Below are 15000 nucleotides of genomic sequence, written 5' to 3' on the forward strand. Positions count from 1 at the left end.
AAACCCCCCCATCCACTTTCTCAACAATCCTCTGGAAGAAGTCTTTTCTTTCAAGCTTCTAGGTCTCACTATCTGCCATGACCTTTCCTGGGAAAGTCACATTTCCAACCTCGCCTCAAAAGCCAGTCGCCGACTGGGAATCCTCCGTCGTGCTAAGTCCTTCCTCGGCCCTCTTGAGCTCCTGACCACTTACAAAGCTTTTGTCCATAGCCTGATGGAGTACTGCTCTCCCCTCTGGGCTGGTGCTCCTGCCTCCCACCTTTCTCGGCTTCACGCTGTCGAAACCAGGGCATTTAAGATCATCGGCATCTCCCGCAATGAAGCTGAGTCTTTGGGCCTCTCACTCAATCACCGCAGGTTGGTCGGTGGTCTTTCTGTCTTCTACCGACTCCTCTCCAGCCTTGCCCCCCCCCTGCTCTCTCTGCGATTTGTCCCCACCACATTTCCACAGGGCGCTCAAGGTCCGCCAACAACCCCCTTCTGGTAAAACTACCAAAATCACGAATCACTGCTCATCTTCACTCTTTCATTCCTCTTTTTTCCCACCTTTGGAATAAACTTCCTCACTCTATTTTTTCCCATTCTTCCCTCCAGGCTTTCAAAACAGCTGTTCACCACCACCTCTTGTCTTCCCCCATCCAAATCCTCGATCTTTTCTACCCCCGATAATCCACCCAAGCCCACTTCCTTCATTTCTCCTACTTTCCTTCCTGAAAGTCCCTGAAATGTCCATCTTCTCTTCGCCATGTTCCCCGTCCCATCCCCATCCCTCTCCCTTCCACAGTTCACCTAATGTGTCTGTTCCCCACTGTTTTGTCCCTTCCACTCCCGCCCCTCTTGTCTCATGCCTCCTTGCTGCGAGTTGTGTGTTAGCTCTCATACGAGCCTCGACCAAGGTATACAAAAAAAAAAAAAAAAAAATCTTGAACTTCTTCCATTTCTAATAATTGTGCCAACAGTTGTTGCCTTCTCACCAAGCTGCTTGCCTATTGTCCTGTAGCCCATTCCAGCCTTGTGCAAGTCTACAATTTTGTCCCTGATGTCCTTAGACAGCTCTCTGGTCTTGCCCATTGTGGAGAGGTTGGAGTCTGATTGATTGAGTGTGGACAGCTGTCTTTTATGCAGATAACAAGTTCAAACAGGTGCAGTTAATACAGGTAATGAGTGGAGAATGGGAGGACTTCTTAAAGACAAAACTAACAGGTCTGTGAGAGCTGGAATTCTTACTGGTTGGTCGGTGATCAAATACTTATTTCATGCAATAAAATGCAAATTAATTATTTAAAAATCATACAATGTGATTTTCAGGATTTTTGTTTTAGATTCCGTCTTTCACAGTTGAAGTGTACCTATGATAAAAATTCCAGACCTCTATGTGCTTTGTAAGTGGGAAAACCTGCAAAATCGGCAGTGTATCAAATACTTGTTCTCCCCACTGTATATATATATATATATATATATATATATATATATATATATATATATATATATATATATATATATATATATATATATATATATATATATATAAAAAATTAAATCATGGAGGTATCAAGATGAAAATACAATAAAACATACATTGCAAATGAGCACGAGTAGAATTTCTTGGTGATTGCTAAGATATGCAGTCAAGCATGTTAAAATTGGTTGTTCATGACAGTTTGAATATTTGAATGACAGTTTGAGTCCCTGGTTGGATGGAGATGTTGTGTGATGGGCATGTCTGCAAGGTAAAGTGTTTATCGCTTAATTTTATTTTTTTGTAGACATTGTCCAAACTCGTATGAGAGCTAACACACAATGCACAGCAAGGGTGGCATGAGACAAGAGGGGCAGGAGAGTGAAGGACAAAACAGTGGGGAACAGAGACATTAGGGGATCTGTGGAAGGGAAAGGGATGGGAACACAGGGTATGCAAGGTGGATATTACAGGGACTTTCAGGAAGGAAAGCAGGGAATTTGAAGGAGGTGAGTTTGGGGTGGATTAACAGGGGTAGGAAAGATCGAGGTTTCAGATGAGGGAAGATAAGATGTGGTAGTGAACAGTTGTTTTGAAGGCCTGGAGGGAAGAATGGGATTGAAGAGAGTGTGGGAATTTATTTCAAAGGTGGGAAAAAAGAGGAATGAAACAGTGAAGATGAGCAATAATTCGTGATTTTGGAAGTTTTACCAGAAGAGGGTTGCTGGCGGACCTTGAGAGCCCTTCGGAAATATGGGGGGGGGAGATACCTCAGATAGAGCAGGGAGGGGGGTGAAGCTGGAGAGGAGACGGTAGAAGATATGAAGAACACTGACCTGCTTGCAGCGAGAGAGTGAGAGAGACACAAAGACTCATCCTCATCGCGGGAGATACCAATGATCCTAAATGCCTTGATTTCCACGGCGTGAAGCCGAGAAAGATGAGAGGTTGGAGCACCAGCCCAGAGGGGAGAGCAGCACTCCAACAGGCTGCGGACGAAAGCTTTGTATGTGGTCAAGAGCTCAGGTGTGCCAAGGAATGACTTTGCACTACGGAGGATGCCCAGTCGGCGACTGGCTTTTAAGGGCAGCTTGGAGATGTGGCTTTCCCAGGAAAGATCATGGCAGATCGTAAGACCCAGAAGCTTGAATGAAAGCACTTTTTCACGAGCATTGTTGAGAAAGTCGATGAGGGGCTTTCCAGACTGTCCTTTCGGAAAGACATAGTGAGAGTCTGAGATTTGTCATGATTGAAAGGCATGGTCCACGTGTTGGAACAGCTTGTGATTTTATCCAGATCTGCAGAGTGAAGAATCTGCTGCTTGCCGATCTGATCTATCTGAAGAGGCTGCTATTTCCAACCCTTTCCAGAGTTCCTCCACAGCTGTAAAGACATTCACAAATAAGTAGTACATCCATGAGAATCCCAATGCTATACACACCCTCAGCTGCCTGACCGGTTTCATCACTTATTGGCGAATCAGTGACAGCGCAGACAGAAATGCATCCCAATGAGGCTCCCAAGCATGTACCATGTGCAAATGTCAAAAGCAGTCAATATATAAATGACAAAGAAAGACCTTTATTGTTTATCATTTATACACAAATGAAAACGACTTTCTTTGACATTTATCATGATAGAAAACGTCTCTATTTCTCATTTATCACAAAAGAAAACGTCTTTCTTTCTCATTTCTATGTTGACTGCTTTGATAAGTGAATAATCAGATAGAGGTGGATACACTGAGACCTGATGGGTCTCCATTCCATCTCCTGAAACACACCCACGTGTGGAAGTGTCAGTCAACATCAAAAATTTAAGCACACACACATACGCATAAACATGCATGGAGTTGAGACCTGGGAGGGCTCTGTTCCATCTTCTGCAACCCACATATGGAGTTAACACACACACACACACACACACACACACACACACACACACACACACACACACACACACACAACAATCCTAATGAGTTGGATATTTAAAATAACTTATTATTCATTTATTTATCGAGGATGCCAACCTGTGCTGGTGTGATAGAGTAATCATTTTTATTTTCTCCCGGGAAATGAATTTTGACTCGTGAAAGGTGCACTGCATGTGTAGGTTTGCGAGATTAAATTTTCACACTGGCTAATCCGGCTATGCATCTTCCAGCATGCCATCCAAGAGTCCTCATAAGTCATTGCATGGCTACTTTCTTGGAATCGTTTGGGTGCTGTGCCATGGTGGCCAACTGTGGCCCTAATTACTGGGCCTGAGCAAACTACAGGAGGCACGTAGGAGTACTTGGCAGTCTGCCGTGTTGCATGGGGAGATGAGGATGTACGTTAGTGCGGCCTAATGAGCCAGCCTTGGGAATGAGCTCACAGGGGTTTCCAAGCCTTGGGGGACAGGAGGTGGGAGGAGGAGGGGGGGGAGAAGAGGGTGAAGGCGAAGCCTCCACAGAGATACTTTTGTGGCATCATTAGCATTCACAGTTGAGAAGTGGAGTGATTGAGGGGCCTCAATATTGGACTTGGGATGGAGGATTATTGAAGAAGGCCATTTCGTTTGTTCTAAATCCACAAACTTCCTGATATATGGTTGCAATACTTGTGCTTGGAGGATACATATTGCACTTCCTTCTCGGTGCCATCTCCAAATAGAGTGAGTAAAAATATAAGGTGAGTCAATTTTGAAAAGAAAAAGTAGTAGTCATATGAACAGTGTCAGTGTCATCATGACCTTGATGCTTTTTGGAAGAATCACGCAGCATATGGGGTCATTTGCTTTTATTTGATGGAAGGAATGCATAATGCATAATTATTTGCATAATCCCTTTTCTGTATTGCAACTCACTCCAGAATATTTGTAAATGCATTCTTAAATTCAATTCAGCTGATGAAATGCTTTCATGGTGGTGTTTCAAACTCAATGTCTAATCGCTGTTTCAAATATCACCGTAAAAGCATCCAAGGTTTATTTATTTATTTATTTATATGCAGCCTTTGGCTGCATCATTTTCTGGGGGCACAGCTGTGCTGCTGTGGCAATGCCCCCTGTTGCCAGAACACTGGTACTCATTTTGCTGATCTTGAAAGGATGACAGGCCGAGTCAAATCGACCTGGTGTTGATTCAACAGCTCATCAGGAGCTTGAACTTAAGACCCAAGGATCTTAAGCCAAGCACCTTAACCAGAAAGCCAACACCAGGCCTGGTCTGTGTGAGTGTGTGTTGTTGGACGTCATCTCCATTTGCAGGTATCAGGAGGTGGGAGGGAGCCATCTCAGATATAAAAATCTCCGTGTGTGTGTGTGTGTGTGTGTGTGTGTGTGTGTGTGTGTGTGTGTGTGTGTGTGTGTGTGTGTGTGTGACTTTTGCTCTTCTGAATGCATTCCAATTAGATAATTTAATTGTTTTGGACATTACCTTTCATTGTTACATATCAGGGTTCACTTCAGGCTCTATTATTTTTCCTTCAGCATGGTGCCCTGTTTCCATAGCAACTGCTCTCTAATCCCCCCTCCCCCTCAGCCTAACTCCCTCCCTCTCCCAAGTTACTTTTTTTTTATTTATTTTTTCTCCCTTTTTAATTACCCTCGACAAAGGAGAGGGCATTGCATTTGGGTCCGATTGTTTGTCTGTTTGTTCGCACAGAACTTTTGTGTTTTTCTCCACAACCGCTTGTCGGATTGAGACCAAATTTTCACCATTGGTGAGACTACTCATGTAGAATGTTTTCATGATGATTATGACGTCATAGGTCACGTAGTGTGGCAGCCATATTGGAAAAACAGAAAAACTTTGGACCTCTGCATCTGAAACCACACCAAGGAAAAAATTGAAACGAGACACAAAGCAAGTACTTCTCATGGGAAATGAGTGTGATTTTTTATGACGCCGTAGGTGTTTTTATAACGTCGTTATGTCATAATTGCAGATGTAGAACGCCACATTAGATCAGTATGAAAATTTTTGAGGGTCATCCAGGGATAAAATGGTCCACAGAAAAAAAATTCAAGCCATCATTGATCACGTGCTTCGGCAGCCATATTGTTAAAAAAAAAATCAAAAAATTAAAAATATAACCTTCAAAAAGCCTCTCTGAAGTGGCTGAACAGATCGAGGTGAAACTTTATAAGTATGACCGCCTGTCCATAAAGAATAAAAGGTCCACACATATGATGTCATTGGTCACATAGTTTGGCAGCCATATTGCATTTACACTAAAACCTATAAAGAATCTTCTTCTCCAGAACAGCTGGACAAATCGAAGGGAAACTTCACAAAAGCATTCCCCAAGCCATGGGTGGACAAGTGGCACATCGCAAGTAGTCCTCATTGGGAATGTGTGGTATTTTTATGACGTCATATGTGCCTTCGTTATGCCGTCATAATTACATAAGTAGAATGCTATATCCGATCAGTATAAAGATTTTTGAGGGTCATCTTGGGATAAAGTGGTCCAGAAAATTTTTTTGATGACGTCATCAGTCACGTGATTGGGCAGCCATATTATACATATATGTATGTGTGTATATATATATATATATATATATATATATATATATATATATATATATATATATATATATATATATATATATATATATATATATATATACATATATACCTTCAAAATAAATCTGTCAAATGGCTGAAATGATCGAGGCGAAACTTTACACAAATCACTGCCTATCGATTTGGAACAAAAGCGTCACACATATGACGTCAGAGGTCACATAGTTTGGCAGCCATATTGGATTTAGCCTAAAAACAATAAAAAAATACACCCCTCAAAAGAAGTCCTGGCGAGAGTTTGCGATCTCTGCTCTTTTTCTTGTTGCCTCTTGTAATTTGCTTTTTTGTGTACAAAATCTAGGATTACGTGAAAGTAAGGTGGCAGAGGGAAAAAAAGGAAACAAACTGAGAGTGGGCAGTAGATGAACACAATAATCAAGGGAATGAACAAAAGAGGAGAGAGTAGAAGGGTGGAAACATAGTACCCTGCTTGAGATTTGGGTGAGGTCGAGTTAATGAGTGAAAAAAAAAATCACGAGTAAGGATGTCGGATGTCATCAGATGGTGGTGCATCGCCAGCTTGAAACCTTGGAGTCGAGAGTACGATTGAATCGTCTTCAGAAGGAAGTCCCACAAACGGGAGAAGAGATTAAAATGAGTGGACGTTATATAGCAAGTATATGTTTTAGGAAGTTAACTGGAATTAAATTACTGAAAGGAAGTGTGTCATGAAGGAGCTGGGGAGGGTATTTTAGCTGAGAGAGTATTGTTGTTTCACCATCTTACAAAAGCCAGAAATCATCTTGTAAATATCAAGGGTGAACTTTCCAACCTTTATCAGAGGCGTCACATCCATCTTACATGAGACTGAGGTATGCCGTAAACTTTAAATCCATGAGGGAGGGGGAATGAACCACTTTTGGAAGGTCAGGTCAGGTCAGGTATGGGAGCATGCAGCAGATCAGTGCGTCACTGTGTCCACTCTATGCTGGTACTCCAGGGGCCTCCGTCTGGCCATCCCACAGGCAGACGCCTGGCCCATCCCCATCTCCTTGCAATGCCGATCAACCTGCTGCACCACAAGGCACGTCATTGGTTTATTGGCCTCCTTTACTCACGAGGTTCCCTCACTGGGGGGAATCTGGTGAGCAGGATCAGTGTCAGGAAGATGAGCCACATGTCCAAAAAGCCGCAGCTAACAATGGCGGACGATGCAGCAAACAAATCTCATTTGAATCTCTCTCAGAAACCGGTTGTTGGACAGAAAGTCCGACCAGCAATAGCCAAGGATTCTCCATAAAGACCTGGTACCAGAGGAATTAAGTCTCCGTCTCAGATCCCTGGTCAGTATCCAAGTCTCACATCCGAATAACAAGACTGGATGCACCAAGGACCTGAAGACTCAGACTTTCGTCCTCCTGCACAGGTACCAATAGCGCCACACCCCATGATTCAGTGAATTCATGACTCGCCAGGCCTGACCCAGACATCAAATGACCTCCAGCTCACAGCCAGCAGAGACATGAATGTCACTGCCAAGGTAAGTGAATCTCTCCGTGACCCCAACCTCCTCACCACAAACAGGTACATACAAGATAGCAGCATTCAAGATGTCAATTCAAGCCTGGATATTAATTTTGATGCAGGACACCCATAATCCCAGCAACTCCGAATCCTCATTCAGTAACTCGAGGGCCCCCAAAAGGATATCCAGAGTGTCCGCAAAGATGACTGCATCATCTGCAAAATCAAGGTCAGAGACCTTGACATTCCCAATCTATGAATCGCAGCTGGATCACTCTGACATCCTCCCCAGAATCCAGTCCATACAATTGCTGAAAAGTGTGGGGGCCAGCATATACCCCTGATGAACTCCAGTAATAACTGGAAATAAGTCAGAGATGGTATCACCACATCTCACAGCAGTCTCAGTTCCACAATATAGGAGAACATGTCTTTCAATCCTGACAAATCTCACATTCTCACTATGTCTCTCCGAAAGAACCATTTTGAACCCCCGCCCCCTCCCCCCATCTACTTTCTCAACAATCCTCTGGCAGAACTCCTTTCTTTCAAACTTCTGGGTCTCACTATCTGCCATGATCTTTTCTGGGAAAGCCACATTTCCAACCTGGCCTCCAAAGACAGTATCTGACTGGGCTTCCTTCATCATGCAAAGTCCTTCCTCACCCCACCTGAGTGCCTGACCACAATCAAAACTTTAGTCCACAGCCTGATGGAGTACTGCTCTCCTCTCTGGACTGGTGCTCCCGCCTCTCACCTTTCTCGGCTTCACGCTGTTGAAAACAAGGCATTTAGGAGTATTGGTATCTCCTGCGGTGAGGCTGAGTCTTTGAGCCTCTCACTCTCTCACCACAGGCAGGTTGGTGGTCTTTCTCTCTTCTTAGTCTCCTTTCCATTCGTGCCCCCCTTGCTCTGTCTGCTATATGTCCCCTCCCCCATATTTCCGCAGGGCGCTCAAGGTCCGCCAACAACCCCCTTCTGGTAAAACTACCCAAATCATGAATGACTGCTCACCTTCAATCTTTCATTCCTCTTTTATCCCGCATTTGGATTCAACTCCCACACTCTCTTCAATCCCATTCTTCCCTCCAGGTCATTAAAACAGCTGTTAACCACCCCCTATCCCCCCCATCCAAAACCATGATCTTTTCTACCTACTCCTGTTAATCCACACCAAACCCACCTCCGACAAATCCCCTTCCTTCCTTCCCGAAAGTTCCCTGTCTGTCGTGTAAGGTCCTGAACGTCCCTGTGGTGTCCATCTTGTATACCCCATGTTCCCCTCTCCATCCCTCTCCCTTCCACAGATCTAATGTCTCTGCTCCTCACTGTTTTGTCCTTCCCTCTCCTGTCCCTGTTGTCTCCTGTGCTTCTTGTTTGTGTATTGTGTGTTCGCTCTCATACGAGCCTTGACAATGTGTACAAAAAAGGAAAAAAAGAAAAAGATTTGTGTCCTGAGAATTCAAACCCAATCAGATGGAGGAGCCAAACCATATCCTCTTTAACACCCCCATTAATAGGCTTCTTCTACTTGCTCATCTCGTGAAATTTGGTTGGATCATTGATAATCTTCATTGCAAATGCCTTTGTTTCATAACAGAAGATCAGATGTTCTCAAGATTTTCAGACCTTGAAATACCCAAATGGACAGGCTACAAGTCACAATGTACACATTTCTCACAGTACATGAGGATGATAAATAAGCTTGCATTTTACTGGGCATTATTGGATGAGCTGGTTAATGTTTTGCAATCTGCAGTTTCGACTAAGTGTTGATCAAATTCAGTCTGTACTGTGCCTCCAGAATTGCTCCATGTGCAATGTATCTGACCTCAAGATTGGCCAATTCTCTACAAGAGATATTAATAATTGCCACTCTGCTTGCACCTTCAATGTAAAGTCAACTCCTTCACCAAAGAAGTGGAAATTCCATGTCTATTGGGGGTTGATGGAGAATATGAAAATTCCCATCTTCCACAGCTACGTCAATGACAGCTGGTGTTTTTTGCCGCACGAGACTTTACAAAAGGGACTGGATCATGATATTTGGCAAATGTTTTGCACTTTCACCTCACTTCTTCAGAAGTGAGGTGACGGTGTTTATTCACGGCTATTTTGCCAGCCATTACCTGGTACTTTGTCACTCTCACACAAGCAATATGCAATTCTATCAGGGTTATTGCTTTCCAACCCAACATTGTATATTGATTTTCAATATAACCAAATCCACAAATGACCAATTACATCTGTTTGACCTCGTAGGATGTTTTTCTTTCAAGCCTTATCTGCTGAATTATTCCCATGGTGTCTTTTAATTGAATAAATTATGAAACTCATTGTGCTTATAGTGCATTAGAGAAATCCCAATTTTTCTTTCCACAACATATTTTGATTTCAGCAGAAGATTTAACCTATCACCCTGTAAATATTATGTATGTATGTATGTATGTATGTATGTATGTATGTATGTATGTATGTATATGTATATATATATATATATATATATATATATATATATATATATATATATATATATATATATATATATATATATATATATATATATATATATATATATATATATTTATATATATATATATATATATATATATGCCTGGTGTTGGCGCAGTGGTTAGGGTAGCGGCTTGGGATCCAAAAGGTCCTGAGTTCAATCCCCGTTGGGCCACTGAATTAATACACCAGGGGGTTGACTCAGCCTGTCATCCTTCTGAGGTCAGCGAAATGAGTACCAGTATACTGGGCCGGTGTATACCCCAGTTAAAATAGGTGTACCATATCCCTGTGTCATAAGAGGTGACCAGGGTTGCGTCAGGAAGGGCATCCTGCGTAAAACATGTGCCAAATCACTATGCGGATCATACGGATGATCCGCTGTGGCGACCCCGAACGGGAGCAGCCGAAAGAAGAAGAAGAAGAAGAAGATATATTGTATATATGTGAATCTGTGAATACCATCAGGGCCCAACTCCATGAAACAATATGGTGGAGTTGGGCCCTTATGGTATTCACCGATTCATATATGTGTGTATGTATATACATACATAATTAAAACGAAACATGTGGAGTGTGATGAGCACTCCCAGGATCCTCCATTGGACATAATTCATTCAAAAGACATAATCATTCAAAAGATTATGTGGACATAATCCACACCAAAACGTCGCCTCCGATCTGGAGGCCTTGGCCTGGCAATTCTGTCAAATAGACAAAGATTACATGGTCAACATCAGTTAAACATCACACAGAGCTGCCTTTCCAGATTTCGGGCTTGTTTGTCTCTTTTAAAAGCTCCTTTAGCCAAAAAATAGGTAACAAAACCATTTAAAACAAAAAACATTTTTTTTATGTTTTTTTCAAAAAACCATTTAAAACAAAAAACAAAAAACAAAAAAAACAAACCATTTAAAACAAAAAACAAAACAAAAAAAAAACAAAAAAAAAAATTTTTTTTGGCAAAACAAAAAAAAAACATTTAAACAGCTTGGGATGTGCAACTTGACCCTGTGGCCAAAGTCCAAAGTAGACAGTCCAGCAAGACTGTCCCATTAGCATACACCTACCCCTCAGCCCAAAGGCTGAAGCTCATGCTCAAACAAACACACAAACATCCAAATCAAAAAGGGCCAGAATGTATGGTCATACAATTGGACCACTCCATCGAAGTGAGTCCCCATAACTTCAACAGCATGCCTTCCTGAATTTCGGCTTGTTTGCCCTCATCAGGATGGCATGCCTATAAATATGTACAACCAATGATGACCACATTCATCGTTCAAACATCAGAGGTACCTTGACTGTTACGGTGAGCATTGCTACAGATTATGTCTCAAACGGTAAAAAACGCGTAATCCGCAAAGAATAACCGTCCATCTGCCCGACACATTGTTGTTCCCGCTCATGCAAACCATTCAACCAGAAGGCACGTGATGCGATCGGTGGGTAAAACGAAACATGTGGAGTGTGATGAGCACTCACCCGATCTCCAATGGAGATACTCATATACATATACATCATAATTAACGTTTTTTTTCATTATGAAAGGCTTTCAGAACACAAAATATCAGCAAGGTCTTCCATGAGCCTTCTCCATAAAAGGAAAGATGAAGCTTAAAGAACAATATGCAATACAGTACTTGTCAATCAGTTTGAACCAAAATAAGATATTATGTTCAAATAGCACTCAAAATGTACAAGCAAATCATTCTTATCACAACGGGATAATGTGAGTGACAAAATACTTGTGTTATTTTTCTGAAAACTATTCTTAGATTGAATAAATGTATATATTTGAAGAAAAAAAACCCCACAAAATCCATGCAATTATATAGAATCTGAAGAATTAGGAACAACAAGAATTAACAAAGACAAACAACATACTTTCAATCAGGATGGGTAATTAGAGTTTGTAGCCAAATGTAATAGAGTTAACTGTATATTGATCAACGTGACATATGGTGAAGTTCATATTGTTTGCAGAAATTAACTTTTGCAGTTTTCCTTTTAAATTTGCTTTGGGGTATGTAACTTTTGTGCATCAAACATGAATACTTTTTACACTTACATAGGTACAACAACGAATATTTATTCAATTAACAACTTTTGCAGAAATAATTTGAAAGTGAAAAGCTTGAAAGTTATACCCACATGAAAGATATGTACTTTAAGGTATTTGATCACTTCAAGAAGCACAGTGGAAGCAGTGCTTCCCCTTCACCTTTTGTTACTGCCGCCACCGAAGGTGGATGGAGGTTATGTTTTCACTGCTATTTGTCTGTCTGTGCAGGATATCTCAAAAAGATATAGATTGATTCAGACAAAACTTTGTGGGCAGCTTGGGTGTGTGAAACTAACAAATTGTTTAGATTTTGTTGAAGATCCAGATCTGGATCACGATCCTATAATTTTTTAAGTGATTCTTCAATATTAAGAGATAGGACCAAAAACCGAAGCAGGATATCTCACACAGTTATGGACGGATTCAGACGAAACTGGTGGACAGGTTGGATCTGACAATGATGAATTAGATTTTCATGAGGGTCGAGATGCAGATCTGGTCTATCAGTGCGATACAAAAAGTATATCATTCAGCCTGGTGGATGTATGCTATCTACTGAGTGCCATTCTAGTTTAATATGCAGCATATGACTGCTGGTTGCATCATTTGGTGTGGGTTTGGCTGCGCCACTGATGTAGTGCTACCTACATGTGACAGGAATTTGTTCAGGGTGCTGGTGATAACTCGCCTACTCTTCGCAAAGGACACCATGAGATATTTCACATCCACCAACGAATGCTGCCAAGTTCAACGTCCTTTCGAAGGACAGCACACATATTGATGCCTCACCCTATCTGCGAAACACCGAAATGACACTTTTAGCGGGGCCAAGATTCAAATCTAAACTAGACAGCATAGAGGTGAACGTGTATACCTCGAAGCCATCCAGCCAGTCATGGAAGCAGTTGACACAAAGTAAAATGCATTTTGGTGTCAATATGTGCTATGCATTGTGGATTTTCTTTTGCATTGGATGCCTCCAGTTGGCAACCATTCATCAGGCCTGTATAGAAAAAGCAGCAGCCATTTATGAATAGAGATAACAAAAGCAGCAAAATTACATCTGCACATCTTTTTTTTTTCTCATCTGATGCAAATACAGGAGCTTGGAAGGAGACTATGCAACACATTAAATGTCTCTGATATGCAACCAAAGACAAAAATGACTGTCACAATGAATATAAAAAAACAGCACAAATGAAAATGATTATTTATGTGCAATGAGAACGAATCCTGTCGCCATATTGTTTACCATGGCAAATTGTTAGTAATGTGGGCAATTAGTGATTGCAGCACGAGCTCTGTACGTCACTACCACAAGCATTCTGAGAAAAGTCAGAGTCAGCGCATGGATGTAATTGCTCTTGGCTGCAATCGATAAAGCCCTTGACAAATTGGGCCTGAGGAATTGTCTCATAATATTATTGTACAGTGTCCGACCCACCAATGATGGAAATTCCGGCTCTGCGTGCAAGAAAGAGCACTTACTGAAGTATCCATTATTGCCAGCATTACAAGGGGAAAATTAAACAAAATAGGATTGCACTGCATTCTAATGAGTTATAAAAAGGCAGCCGAGGAGGCAAGAGGGCATGGTCGGCACTTTTGTGAAGGTTAGGAAATAGATGTCGTAAAAAAAAAAATATATATATATATATAATTTTTCATGTCGTTTTCTTTGGCTTTTCAAATTTTGAAAGAAATAAAAGAAAATTCAGCTTATTTTTTATTATGGATTCCCACTTTACAGGTTATGTAATTGGCCTTCTGGTGAAGTTTTTGAAAATTACGGTCCTTCATTTTGCCTTCTGACACATATTGCCACTTCTTATGCTATGCTATCACAGAAAGTGGCCCCAGTGAAAGGATGGGAGAACTTCCAAGAGAACATGGAATGTATGTCAAATTTACCCTCAAGGAAGTACTCATGGCCTCCATTAAAATATGCTTCCTAATGACATGGGATAACTTGACAACAAATAGTTTTGGAAAAGGTTAGGAGCACATCAACAAGTCCCATATGAGTGGAGGGGATATTTCAACAAAGGGTTTCCAATGATTAAGGGTTTCATATAAAGATTATGTTCAAGGTAAGCTGTCGTATTCCATGGAATTTATGTGATATTTGATGTTAATAAATTCTACCAAGTTATTTTCAAAATGATTTCTCAATATTTCAGTCTAGATTATTGTAAATGATACTTCAGTTGTAGAAATAAGTTTCAAAGTAAACTTTTGTTGCAATGTGGACAGTAAAAAACAGGTTGGGTATGTGACAAGGACGAATTGATGAGGTTTTGGTGAAGATCCACATCCAGATATGATAATTTTCTAAGTGATTCTTCATCATTGAGTGATGGGGGCCAAAACCGAAATGCAACACGATATCTTAAAATGTTATATTATGGAGAAACTTGGTGGATGAGTTGGCAGGTGACATGAGCAAGCTGACTATATTTTGATTAAGGTGTGGATTCATATCCAGCCAATCACTGGGATACAAAGTGTAAGCTGTTCAGACTGTCGGAGGTATGTGCTCCACCGAGTGCTATTCTTATGATTATTATTATTATTAGCTCACCTGGAACGTAGTTCCGGTAGCTTATGGGATGGCACGTTGGCCGTCCGTCCACAAATATTTTCAACTTCTTCTCTGAAACTACACAAACAATTTCAATGAAACTTTACCAGTGTTCTTCACCGTGTATGTACCAAAAAATTTTCATGGCATTTTTAAAAAACAAACCAAAAAAAACATGTTGGCCCTCAGGGGGTCTATGGGGGTTGCTCTCCAAAATAGGTATTTGCTTTCTCCTCAGGAATGACACACACAATTCTGATGAAACTTGACCACAACCTTCGTCAGCCATGATGTACCAAAGTTTGTTCATGGAATTAAGAAAATATAAAAAAAATTGGAGTCTGAGGGGG

At 41.2% G+C, this 15000-nt stretch overlaps 1 protein-coding gene across 5 annotated transcripts in view; it reads right to left on the reverse strand.

Annotated features, from left to right (window-relative positions):
- Positions 1–15000, reverse strand: part of LOC147027110 (BMP/retinoic acid-inducible neural-specific protein 3-like) — a 286980-nt gene that overhangs the window by 125691 nt on the left and 146289 nt on the right. For 4 of the 5 annotated variants that reach the window (XM_085883275.1, XM_085883277.1, XM_085883276.1 and 1 more), the window contains exon 6: positions 14651–14728. The exons of the other annotated variant lie outside the window; for it this stretch is intronic. In XM_085883275.1, coding sequence (XP_085739401.1) covers positions 14651–14728 — 78 coding nt within the window. The remainder of the gene's footprint in view (positions 1–14650; positions 14729–15000) is intronic. 5 annotated transcript variants of the gene reach the window in all.

Source organism: Eptatretus burgeri, chromosome 5, assembly GCF_056783735.1.
Source record: "Eptatretus burgeri isolate ZD-2024b chromosome 5, Ebu_testis_v1, whole genome shotgun sequence".
NCBI classification, from domain to species: Eukaryota; Metazoa; Chordata; class Myxini; order Myxiniformes; family Myxinidae; genus Eptatretus; species Eptatretus burgeri.